The following is a 13,394-nucleotide window of genomic DNA, read 5'->3' on the forward strand; positions in this document are numbered from 1 at the left end:
TGTTTTCTGTTTAAGTTCCGACTTCGAAACCTTACAGCATCTGTCTAGATTAACCAAAATTCACCGATTATCTAATTTATGATTAATTTTGAAAAGACAGCAAATCCAGAGGTCCTTTATGCTATTGTGTTACACATCGGAAAGTGCCGGCAACAAAAGTCATCGCGAGCTTACGCCATCACCAGCGGGCTGTTGGATTTGGACCAGGGAACGGTTGCTAAAGAAATTCATCAAGACTTTCAGTCGCACATCAACATCCCAGCAGTCTCCGTTCAGGCGAGATCTCAAAACCTATGTTTAGCCGTCTGATTAGATTTTTCAGTGTCTGTTTTTCGTATACGATTTTGGTTTTGTGTGCAACGAGATGCAGAAACCAATTACATTTCTCTACTCTCGTTTTTGTGTGTAAATGATCGAAACTTGCGTACCCCTGGTGGCCAGCACTGCAATTTAGTACTTCTAGTGTTAGCACAAGGCTGCCATAAAAGCTCTCTCAAAAGCTAAAGTTGTGTCTCTGCTAAATGTTGTAATGTTCTACTCTTTGCCTAACCACAGGGAGCATTCCACACTTAATTTGTTCATATCGAGCTGTCAAATCGCAACATGTAGTTGAACTTTGTGTGCAGTTGCTGTGAAGCTTACCAAGGGTTTTCAAAAAGTTTAACTCCATGTTGCACGCACACACTTTTACTTTTAATTTCTCGATAGGAGCGTTATTTTATAACATAACACAAAAATGGTGTTTGGAACTTGTTACAAAATATCCAAAGAAATTTTCAAAATTTTGTATGGAGATTAGTGCGCTGCCTGTGGGGACGCGCAGTCCTGTTTGTTTCGTGTTCATTTTCATTTCTTTTGTATCGCTGTTCGTAGAGTTTTGTAATCGCGTTAGAGTCTAGCATGCATTAATAAGTTCTTTGTGCATTAAACAATTAAAAAAGTAATATGCTCTTCCAGTTTGTTTGAGCTTTCCACAGCCAGCTGTCTAGGCCTGAACGATTTAACAAAAATTTAAAAACTAAACGACAATTGCCTTGAAATGCAGATTTTCTGAACTTAAAAAAAATGTTTTCAGAAATGATCACACATGGTAACTATTTTTAAAAATCGAAACACTGCAAATATTTCACTGAATTCAAACTTTCGGTGGCTGTAAACAACTAAACGGTTGCAAATTTATTTATTTTTTACAAAAAATAAGGCAAAAAATTATACATAAAATTTCGATGTTTTATCACATTTTTTCAACAACTCATAACTTGGTGGCAACATTTTTGACCATACTTCTCTATGGCCCAAAAGTTGCGGGTGTTGGTCCCCTAAAATATATCAAAAAATCTCGAGTATAAAAAAAAATACTAATTTCGGCGAGTTTTTGTGAAAAAAAGTTTAAAAGTTTGCAAGATTTTTTTCCGCGTGCATATTTTTTCTGAAAATTCCTCAAAAATGCCTAAAACTTTGCCGAAGACACCAAATTGATCAGAATATTTACCTATACCATTTTTGTATGGACAGTAGGGTGGTCCAAATCCAGGCTTTCTCGGGGCTACCCCCTGAAATCAAAGATTGACCCACTAGGCTAAATTCCAAATTTGAGCTCATCCTAACCACGGGAACCTTTCCCTTTAAACGCTTGAAGTTTGCTTTGTCTGCGCAAAAAGGATCCTTATCGGAAGCTAATAACTTTTCAGGAAAACATCCTTAAAATATGATGTCTTCGGGAAAGTTGCTCAAAATTTAATGAAGATTTTAATCTGAGAATTGATCGAAATCGGACAAATATTGCGCCCTTCACAGGTAAAAAACTGAAACAGTTGCTTTTCTCCTTACATTTTGACGATTTTTCCCAGGGGTTCCCGTTGTCAGAATGAGCTCAAATTTTAAATTTGGCCTAGTGATGAGTCAATCTATGATTCCGAGAAAGCCCAGATTTGGACCACCCTAATGGGCAGCTGCTGCAATTCGACGGTAACATTTCAAAAGGCATCATGTACATTTTGACACTTTCTGGGTTATTGTATATTCTGAAAGTACTTCTAATAAGCTACCTCTCCACCAAAAATGAGCAAAAGTTACTTCAGTAAAGTCTGTTAAATCATGATTTTAAATAAAGTAACATAAACAAAATCTCTGCCATCAGCAGTCCCTGTTTATATAGCCCTGTCAACCTGTCAAACAAAAGACTACATAAACCTCGTGACGAAAAAAAGCAACATGAAAAAAGCGCCATGTACATTCGGCGAAGAAAAACGAATCATAACAAAGCGCCCCCCTCAGTGACAGCAGGGTGATATCGACGTTGGTGATTTCAAAAGAAGTTATGTTTGTTTTTCTCAAATAAAATTACGGAAATAATGTTTTATTGAATATGGGTGATCAAGTATCAACAAAAGCAACGTTTTTCATCGTTTGTTATCATTACAACATCTTATTTTGCTTTTATATTAAATTGGGAATTGAAAATGGATGCTCAACATTCAAATGCGTTTTTCTAAAAAGGCATGGTTTGTACATGATGCTTTTTGAAATGTTGGCATCGAATTGTATGGAAACTATGGTGACAGTAAAAAATCGACATCAGGGATACCTCCTGATTCGATTCCTTAGGCAATACAGAGCGGAATCGTTAATTCGATTTTTTTTTTGTTCGGCGATTTCCGAACACGTGGTTTCAAGCTTTTGACAGCTTCCAAGCGTCAGTCTTTCCAATAAGCGAATTGGGATTCGTTCATTCGAATGCAGTTCCAGGGTTGTTACGGATGACGCGGATAGCGCGGATTTGCTGGCTAATTTTGCTTAGGCGCGGATTTCGCGCGGATGTGAAATTTTTTTTTATTAAAATATTTCAAATAATTGAGAGAGAAAAAAAAATTACTTTCAGGTAATAAAGAAAAGTATTATCAGGGAATCAGGGATTTTTTTTTTTAAATTGCTTCGATTTCTGTTACTGAAACAAAATTGAGTTTTCTTCCGAAAATATGTGTTTGTATTTTCTTAATAAAAAACGTCAAAAAAATCTTCATGAAGAGATTATTTTTTAAATGTATTGATGAGGACTTCTTAAACAAATTTATTACTACACTCAACTAATTTTTACCGGCTTTTGTGTTTTGACTATCGTTCTTTTTAACCTTATTTATTGTTTATTTGATAAAGGATTTCAATCATGTGAATCATTTTTCAAATTTTTCTCGAAGTTATATACCAGGATGTAAGAAAAATGATTATTGGGGCTTGTTTCCTTGGCCGTACTGTGCTCAAATGCGGATGCTGGCTCTTCGCCGTTGAATTGTGGTAAAACCTACCACAGATTTCTTGGGGAAAAAATAAAAGATCAAAACATTCAAAAATGAAAGCTACAATATTCAAAATACGAAGATTCAGATATTTAAAATATTTTTGATTTTTGTAGTCTTTTTTACTGAAAATTAAAAAATTAGAATACAAATATTCAAGTATACGAAATTTTATAAATTTATGATTAAAAAAATAAATTCAAAACTAGAAATATTTTGGAATTCAAAATTCAAACAAATTAATTCAAATTTAATTTAAGAATTTAAAAATTTAAAGAGTCAAAAATGATAAATTCTAAAAATAAAAAATCAAAAACGACCAAGAGAACAAAAAAATAATACATGCTAAAATTCTTAAATTCTTAAATTTTTGTATTCTTTAATTCTTAAATTCTCAAATGAGCAGTTCTCTAGGATTTCGGTCATTCGATTTTTTTTGTATTTTTTAATCCGACTGAAACTTTTTTGGTGCCTTCAGTATGCCTAAAGAAGCAATTTTGCATCAATAGTTTGTCAATAAATTTTCCATACAAATTTGGCAGCTGTCCATACAAAAATGATGTATAAAAATTCAAAAATCTGTATCTTTTGAAGGAATTTTTTGATCGATTTGGAGTCTTCGGCAATGTTGTAGGTATGGATACAGACTACACTGATACACTGTAAAAAAAATTTGGTGATTTTTTTATTTAACTTTTTATCACTAAAACTTGATTTGCAAAAAAACACTATTTTTATTTTTTTTTATTTTTTGATATGTTTTAGAGGACATAAAATGCCAACTTTTCAGAAATTTCCAGGTTGTGCAAAAAAATCTTTGACCGAGTTATGAATTCTTTAATCAATACTGATTTTTTCAAAAAATCAAAATATTGGTTGCAAAAAAATTTCAACTTCATTTTTCGATGTAAAATCAAATTTTCAATCAAAAAGTACTTTAGTGAAATTTTGATAAAGTGCACCGTTTTGAAGATAAATCCATTTTTAAATAACTTTTTTGAAAATTGTCGCAGTTTTTCATTTTTTTAAATAGTGCACATGTTTGCACACTTTTGGAAAAAATAATTTTGAAAAGCTGAGAAAATTCTCTATATTTTGCTTTTTTGGACTTTGTTGATACGACCTTTAGTTGCTGAGATATTGCAATGCAAAGGTTTAAAAACAGGAAAATTGATGTTTTCTAAGTCTCACCCAAACAACCCACCATTTTTTATTGTCGATATCTCAGCAAGTAATGGTCCGATTTTCAATGTTAATATATGAAACATTTGTGAAATTTTCCGATCTTTTCGAAAACATTTTTTTCAAAATTTTTAAACCAAGACTAACATTTTAAAAGGGCGTAATATTGAATGTTTGGCCCTTTTGAAATGTTAGTCTTGATTTGAAAATACCTACAACTTTGCCGAAGACTCCAAATCGATCAAAAAATTCCTTCAAAAGATACAGATTTTTGAATTTTTATATTTGAATATTCATACAGGACAGCTGCCAAATTTGTACGGAAAATTTTATGGACAAACTAATAATGCAAAATGGCTTCTTTAGGCATACCGAAGGCACCAAAAAAGTTTCAGTCGGATTAAAAAATACAAAAACTAAAATTGAAGAAAAAAGACCGATTTCGTAGAGAACTGCTCAAATTCTTAAATTCTTATATTCTTAAATTATTAATTTTTTATATTCTTAAATTCTTAAATTATTAAATTCTTAGATTCTTAAATTCTTAAATTCTTACATTCTTAAATTCTTAAATTCTTAAATCTTAAATTCTTAAACTCTTAATAAAATAATACAAATTTGGTGGTTCGATTTTTATGAGTGACTCTTTGGCGAGAATCATCAAGTATCAAGTATTTTACTTACTTAGGCGGACCATTCTGCCCCCCTGCCTCCTCCTTAGATTTATGAATTTTTAAGATTTTCAAATTTGTAATCATTTTCATTCCATAAATTTTTGATTTTTTTATTTTTCATATTTATAATTCAAAATGTTTTAATTCATATTTAGAATTTCTCTTTTTGCCAAAATTATTGTTATGGCTTTTCCCTCTGGATTACTTCATCCTAGCAAAAATAAATTTATCCATAAAATTTTCGGCGTTTCAAGATTCTGCGTTCTGAGATTCGGTCTCATGTGGCTATTCTTGATATAAATCTCGGATTAGTTTTCAAAAAGCCGTAAGAGCCATTGGTAAACAAAGTCCTTTTTGCATCGGTATTCGTCCTACTTACGAAAAACCAATATCAAAAATGCTCCAGATTGTTCATCTACACGTCCTTCAAGTGCCCCATACTTAAAATAAATGAAATTTTGTTTCATTTTCGAGAAAAACGAAAATTAGTGTCAGAGGTCACGGTGGCTCTTACGGCTTTTTGAAAACTCACCCGTTGCATTTATTGAATACAATTTTATTTAATCGTTTGTGATTGTTGTGTTCCTTTTGATGGATCTCTTGATTTTTGTTCCAAAATATTTTAATTCATAAAAAATAAACTCTCTTGTATGTTGTCGCGAAATTATTTTTGTTAATAAGGCGCGGATTGGGTTTTGGGACGGCGCGGATTTTTTTTCGACTTCTCCGTAACAACCCTGCAGTTCCATTCGAACTAGCGAATCCGCTCTGTAATACACTCAACCCCCGGTGGTTGGTCACTTTTTCGTTTGAAACTTTTTTAGTTTGTACCCCGCTGGTTGGTCAAAGTCAAACTAAAAAGTGACGAACTGTCACTTTTTACACGGCGCTCACGCACACTATCAAAACAAACGTTTGGTTGTGTTTGTGAACTCCGTGTAAAAGGGGTGTCAAACTAAAAAGTGACCCCGATCGTTTGACAACAGTTGGTGTCAAACCATCGGGGTTCGAGTGTAAGAAGCTGTGAAAATTTTGAGCGAAATCGGTTAAGGGTCACTTTTTTTATCGTTAATGTTGGTGAAAAAAATCGCTTTATACAAAAACGTCTTTGAAACGTTAATAAATCGGATCGTTTTCCGGTTTGGACAAAGTTGTTTATCATAAAGTTTTACACTGGACAATGATCCGACACATTTAACGCCACCTTTTGGCGGAACTATGAAATTTTAGCTTTTCCCCATACATTTCTTCGAATTTTGACAAAGAACTTTGTCCTAAGGGCACTGTCTACGGGTGTCAATCCAAAATTTCGCGATGCGAAAGTGTAACGATTTGTGTAATCGTTTAAACGCTTATATCTTCCACCCAATTCAAGCAATCTGCATGCTTTATCCACCAAACGAAAGGGGAAGTCTTAAATTGCAAGTAGACTACCTCACAAAGTTGATAAAACTTTGTTAAAGTACTCAAAAGTTAAGATGAAAAATAAAATTCAGACCGGGAAAATCCCGGTCGCTGATTGGTTGAGCGCAACCTTTCCCGAACACATTAATCAGATTCAAGTATCTAGCACTTAGCAAATTTTGCTCTCTGCCACTGCTTCGAAAGCGTCGAGCCGTCACAGCCAAGCGAGGTTATAAAAGAGCGCCGTGCCGCCGGTTGAAGCTCAAACGAGTCCGAAGCTTTGCACGAGGAGGATCGAGAAGCAGCAGCAGCACAGCAGAGCCGCCGAGAGGAAGGAGAGAATTGAAAAATTGGAAAGAGAGGCAGAGCAGGCGCGGGAGGGAAAATTGCCGGCAACTTGGAGTGTCATCATCGCATGGTTTTATCATCGTCATAGGACGTTAAAATGACCCTTTTCAGGGCCAATTCACACGAAAGAGTATTCTTTAAAAACCTGGTTGGGTACGGTAGTGAGTGTTTGTGTGTGCGAGATCGGAACCCAATTTTTTGCGAAGCGAAATCGTTACGTGGCGATTTCCCCTCTTCGCAGACTTCCCCTCCTTTTCCTTCACGCTGATTGGTTGAACAAACCTTTCCCGATCATCCTCTCCGAGAGACGTGAGATTGATGTATCTAAAATCATCTCCACTCAAGCTCATAATTTTCTGACAGCCGAGGAGTCAACATCGAGTAGCAGTTGCAGAATCAGAAGGGACAGCAGAAATTTCCCCCGGTCAACGACGTGGAGAGGTCGCCGAAATGGCTCGAGCCATCGCAGGAACGGGACGGATTGTCGCTGCAGGCCATCAAGGAAGAACGTTAGGGACCGATGTGGTCAAGCTGCTGATCCCGGAAGGCTCCGGTTAACGGCATCAAGAAGGGGTCTCCGTGTTGATCGAGAACCAGTTCCCTTTAGGTCAAGTTGGTTGTGGTTGCGATAAAGTTTATGGTTTTTGATACTGGACATGAAATTTAACATTTCCGCAATCCGGAGTGGCCGGAGGCCCCGCGGATGTTCCGAAGGGAGACATTTGCCGAACCAAAAGAGTTGGGGCAATATGGGTATCAAACATTATGGTTTTTGATACTGGACATGAAATTTCGGAAGTATTGGCCACAATCCGGAGCGGCCGGAGGCCCCGCGGATGTTCCGATGAGGGGACATTTGCCGAACCATAAGAGTTAGGGCAAAATGGGTATCAAACTCTATGGTTTTTGATACTGCACATGCATCTGACCATTATCTGAAGTTACGCAGTTAAAATAAATCGCTTATTTTACGCAGGAAGTAATAAATCGATTACTGCGATTGCCTTTTTATTGTGCCGCGGCGAAATTCTGTTTCTGGAAATATAGAATAACTATTTCGAATTCAATTAGAGCCCTTGAAAGGGCAGTTTTAATGTTTGCTGTTAAAATTTACTTTGCTGCCGCCAATTGCTTGCAACAGCCTTGCAAAAACATTTCCGCATCTTGATAACTTTCGAGTGGTGAGGGAAAGTCGATTGATTTCACCTTGATTTCTATTGCAGCTCCATTTGCAATTTCCGTCCCCTTAGTTCGATAGGACGTTGATATTATGTCTTAAAACTATTCACAAAAGAGTTGTCTTATGTAATTATAAGGGAATCATGGGGAAATTTGGACCGGACATTTTTATCGAAAATTTCAACAATCATCTTGCAAAGTTCTTTGTCATACTGGTCATGTGTAACATAACCACCTGCACCTTTTTCAATACAAACTTCACTTAGGATTTTTTCCGATTTTCCAAAATTGTAATTTTTTTCTTGGCGCCCTAACGGAGACTTGTATGGGAGAGCCATTGACACAAAATGGCTTCTTGGGTCAAAGGGAAGGCTTTTGGGAGTCAAATAACAAAAAAATAAAAAATAAAAACAAAAGGTATAGAAACTTAAGAATTTTTTTTTGTAGTAGGTTTATTTGCTGAATAAAAAATAAAACATTTAAATTTTTCTCGAGTGATTTTAAATTTAGGAATTAAAACAACTCACCAAGATTTCCGTATCATATTTATGTTTATTGTTACGGTAATACTACAAGCTAGAGCACAATATTATACTGACTTGCCTATCGTTACGATTCGAAACACGATTCCGTACCATTTGAGTGGGGTCAAAACAAGCAAACCGTTCATCGAACGGGGGATATTCAAAAGAAAACATTCAATTTAATCGCAAAAATATATAAAACGAAAATATCTTAACGTTTTAGTTTTAAAAAGCTAATCGCTTCACGTACAAAGAAGTAAACTGTAGAAATCGATCTTTTAGTTCGCAGGGAATCGAAAGCTAACAACACCTTCCGCACTTACAAAGTATGGCAATGTTCCGACGGTACCGTTATCTTGCGATCTCCTACTCTACTGCACCTCAATACATGCCGCTGCTCTCTCTCCCCCGCGGGGGAAGATGAGCCGGAAGCTACTTTCAGGTGGCCTCGTTCGCCGTGGCATTCGCGTTGCTGCTGCTGCTGTTGTTGTTCTTTTGATCGAGCTTGTTCGAGTTGGACTTGACCATGTAGATAAAGTAGGTGAGAATTTCCTTCTCCTTGATGGGAATGGTCTTGAAGTGCTTCATGATGGTCTCGGAGAGCTGCGCCTTGTTGATGCCGGGCCGCGTTGACACCTTGTAGAAGCGCTTGTACCGACGGAGTGTGTTAACCTGGAGCTGGTACAGGTCGACTTCCGGAAGGTCGGTGTCCGTTTCGTTGCTGTCGTCCTCGGAGTCGCGGCGACGGCGCTTGGTCCGGGCGCACTGGATGCGGGCCTTGTGGTAGTCACAGATGTAGATGTGGCGGGCCTGGAGGGAAACAGTACAAACTCTTGTTTAGCGCTTTATTACTTTGATTCTTCAACTGATAAAATAAGCTAAAAATTCTTAAAATTTAATGCTCCTTGACATTTTTTTAAACAATTTTACATAATCAAAAACCTAGATTTCATCAACTTACAGCAGTGTCGATGCTCAGCTTGAGACGCCGCTGCGTCACCGTTTTCTGGATCCGCTTACTATAACTGGCATTCCCGGCCTGATTCCGGCACCGTTCGCCATCGTCCAGCAGACAGCACACCTGGTCCGCCGGCCCCCGGGAATCCTCCTCGCCGGTGCTGAACCCGTTGTTATTCATAGCCACGCAAAAAAAAACTTTATCTTTTTTTTCACTGATTTTTTCGGAAGAATTTTTCAAACCACAAATTTCCCAACTTTTCACCACTTTAAGCACATTTTTTCACACGAACTCGCAAGGAAATGGTCTCTGGAAGCTACTCGGGCTACTTTCGACCGGAAGTGGGCCACAATCGATCGCGAAAAGCGGAATTTTTCACACCCGGAATCGTTCTCGCAAATGGCTTCTGTCTGCTGCACAAGAAAATTAAGGAAAACAGACAAGATTGGCCTACGCGTCGTCGTCGTCGTCGTCGCGGTGAGAATGTGTGTTGTTGTTGTTGGTTTTACACAGGGCGCTTGTGTGTGTCGTTTTTGTTGAAAATTTGACAGTGCTGCCAAATTTGTGGGTGCTTTAGGGAAAGTCTGCGATAAAATTTATTTTCTGGGTGGATATTACTGCGGGCGTTAATAATTAGAGTTCACGCGCGGTGATACGACCGCAAGATAATACATAGTCGCATGACAACCGCAGAACAAATTTTTGGCTGTTGTCAAAGGATGTTTTCAGCTGACTTTTTGGAAAATATTCAAAACAAACCAAGTTGACAACCAAATCAACGCAGAATTTCAGTTCAACTTTCTGATTTTTACACTGCGGCAGTTAGGCGGCAATTATCTCCTGTCACTCACAGCGATGGAGAAACGTGATTTTATCTCGCAATAAACAATATTTATTTATTTGACAAAACTGGAGAAACGGGAGAAACCTAGAGATCCTTAATAGGGAGACTGGTCGAAGTGAATTTGACGTACCCAAACAGACACGAGTTTGACGTATCCAAACGAGCATTTGCCTTTACGCCCAGCAAAACTTATCAGTGTTGCCAGGCTCAAAACATACGTTGCCAGATCGATTTAGCAAACTTAGACCAGTCTCCCTATTTAGGGTCTCTAGAGAAACCTTGCCAACCGCCGTGGGTTGAGTGTAGTAATAACTTTTTTTCAGCAGAGCTATGAGGTTGTTTTTTGACAAAAAATTTTGTCCTAAGGTTTCTATGCGAGGTGTCAATCCAAAATTTTTGCGAAGCGAAAGCGTTACGTGACGAATTCCCCTCTCGGCAAATTTCCCCTCTTTTTGGTGCACGCTGGTTGGTTGAACAAACGTTTCCGAATCAGTTAATCGAGAGACGTGAGATTGATATGAATACAAAGAGACGAGTTGTAATGCATTCTGCTAAAACGCTCAACCAAACCACAAGTTAGATTCAGGGTTGTTACGTGAGAGTCGAAAAAAAAATCCGCGCCAAATCCGCGCCGACCTAAAATCCGAAACCGAACAAAATCCAAGCCATATAAAAAAATATCGGGACCAACATTTGAGAAATTTTATTTTTTAATGAAGAAAAACCAATTCAGAAAGTATTTGATAAAAAAAACTCGTTTTATGGTTAAATGCTCCAAAAGAATGAAAGCAATAAATCCATTTAAAAAAAATCCTTAAGAGACGGTCAAGGCAAGGGTCATGAAAAAAAAAATCTTTAAAAAAGAAAATACAATATTTAAAAACCTAAAAATTAAACTTCAAAAATATAACCTCAAAATTAAATCAAAATCTAAAATTATAATATGATAAAATTTTAAATTTCGAAAGTCTAAATATTCAAAATCTAAGATTTTGTATACAGTTTGTAATCCAAAATCCTCGCTAAAATTTCACTCCGAAAGAAATTCAATTTCTGGTATTTAAAATAATGTCTTCTCATAATTTCAAAATCTCTTACATAAAATAGGACTTCAAAAATTCTGGAATTCAAGAATTTAAGAATTTAAGAACTAAGAATTTAAAAATAAAAACATTTAAGAATTTACGAATTAAAGAACTTTAGAATTGAAGAATTTCAGAATTTTAAAATTTTAAAATTAGAATTTTAAAATTTTAGAAATTTAGAATTTTAGAAATTTAGAATTTTAGATTTTAGAATTTTAGAATTTTAGAATTTAAGGATTTTAGAAGTTTAGAATTTTAAAATTTTAGAATTTTAGAATTTTGAAATAAGAATTTAAGAGTTTAAGAATTTAAGAATTTAAGAATTTAAGAATTTAAGAATTTAAGAATTTAAGAATTTAGGATTTAAGATTTAAGAATTTAAGAATTTAAGAATTTAAGAATTTAAGAATTTAAGATTTAAGAATTTAAGAATTTAAGAATTTAAGAATTTAAGAATTTAAGAATTTAAGAATTTAAGAATTTAAGAATTTAAGAATTTAAGAATTTAAGAATTTAAGAATTTAAGAATTTAAGAATTTAAGAATTTAAGAATTTAAGAATTTAAGAATTTAAGAATTTAAGAATTTAAGAATTTAAGAATTTAAGAATTTAAGAATTTAAGAATTTAAGAATTTAAGAATTTAAGAATTGAAGAATTTAAGAATTTAACAATTTAAGAATTTAAGAATTTAAGAATTTAAGATTTTAAGAATTTAAGAATTTAAGAATTTAAGAATTTAAGAATTTAAGAATTTAAGAATTTAAGAATTTAAGAATTTAAGAATTTAAGAATTTAAGAATTTAAGAATTTAAGAATTTAAGAATTTAAGAATTTTAGAATTTAAGAATTTAAGAATTTAAGAATTTAAGAATTTAAGAATATAAGAATTTAAGAATTTAAGAATTTAAGAATTTAAGAATTTAAGAATTTAAGAATTTAAGAATTTAAGAATTTAAGAATTTAAGAATTTAAGAATTTAAGAATTTAAGAATTTAAGAATTTAAGAATTTAAGAATTTAAGAATTTAAGAATTTAAGAATTTAAGAATTTAAGAATTTAAGAATTTAAGAATTTAAGAATTTAAGAATTTAAGAATTTAAGAATTTAAGAATTTAAGAATTTAAGAATTTAAGAATTTAAGAATTTAAGAATTTAAGAATTTAAGAATTTAAGAATTTAAGAATTTAAGAATTTAAGAATTTAAGAATTTAAGAATTTAAGAATTTAAGAATTTAAGAATTTAAGAATTTAAGAATTTAAGAATTTAAGAATTTAAGAATTTAAGAATTTAAGAATTTAAGAATTTAAGAATTTAAGAATTTAAGAATTTAAGAATTTAAGAAGGTGTACGCCAGAGCAGCACTTTGATCATAAATTACAGCTTATATAAAGTGTTTTTGACTGTTCCAAAGTAATAAATAGCTCAAATAAAAGTGAGCAAGCAACTCTCCATTGTTGAAACATCTGAAAATGTTAATTTAATAGCAGAAACGGCAAAAGTGATGAGAATTGGTCGAACGGCTTAGTGTGATTAAAATGGGTATATTTCCCCTAATACGCGAAAAACAAAACAAAATGAGCTACAAATAGAGATCTCCACGGTTTCTCTCACGCACACCATGATTCTGTGTTAGTATTTGTATTTGAAGTATTGTTTTGGTTTTGAACGATTGTGATTGGCTGAATTCCAAGCAGCTGATTTTGTTTACACTTTTCTTACGCAGACATAGGCAAATCGAGTAGATCAATCGTCTGTAAAACCAGCTGTTTACCACGTGCTCGTGGTATAACAAAGAACACAGCTGATTTTGACAGACGAATCATTCTACTCGATTTGCCTAAGTCTGCGTGTAAATTTTGTACAAACTTACACACTCTCGCGCGTGGATATCTCTATTG

At 34.5% G+C, this 13,394-nt stretch overlaps 1 protein-coding gene across 1 annotated transcript; it reads right to left on the reverse strand.

Annotated features, from left to right (window-relative positions):
• Positions 1-8,615: 8,615 nt before the first annotated feature.
• LOC119765464 (histone deacetylase complex subunit SAP30 homolog) lies at positions 8,616-10,047 on the reverse strand. The gene is made up of 2 exons (XM_038249342.1): positions 9,569-10,047; positions 8,616-9,417 (listed from the first exon to the last, which is right to left on the reverse strand). Exons 1-2 carry the CDS (start codon positions 9,743-9,745, stop codon positions 9,046-9,048), a joined length of 549 nt encoding a protein of 182 aa, XP_038105270.1. The 5' UTR covers positions 9,746-10,047; the 3' UTR covers positions 8,616-9,045.
• Positions 10,048-13,394: the final 3,347 nt, after the last annotated feature.

The sequence above is a fragment of the Culex quinquefasciatus genome, chromosome 1 (assembly GCF_015732765.1).
Source record: "Culex quinquefasciatus strain JHB chromosome 1, VPISU_Cqui_1.0_pri_paternal, whole genome shotgun sequence".
Classification (NCBI taxonomy): Eukaryota; Metazoa; Arthropoda; class Insecta; order Diptera; family Culicidae; genus Culex; species Culex quinquefasciatus.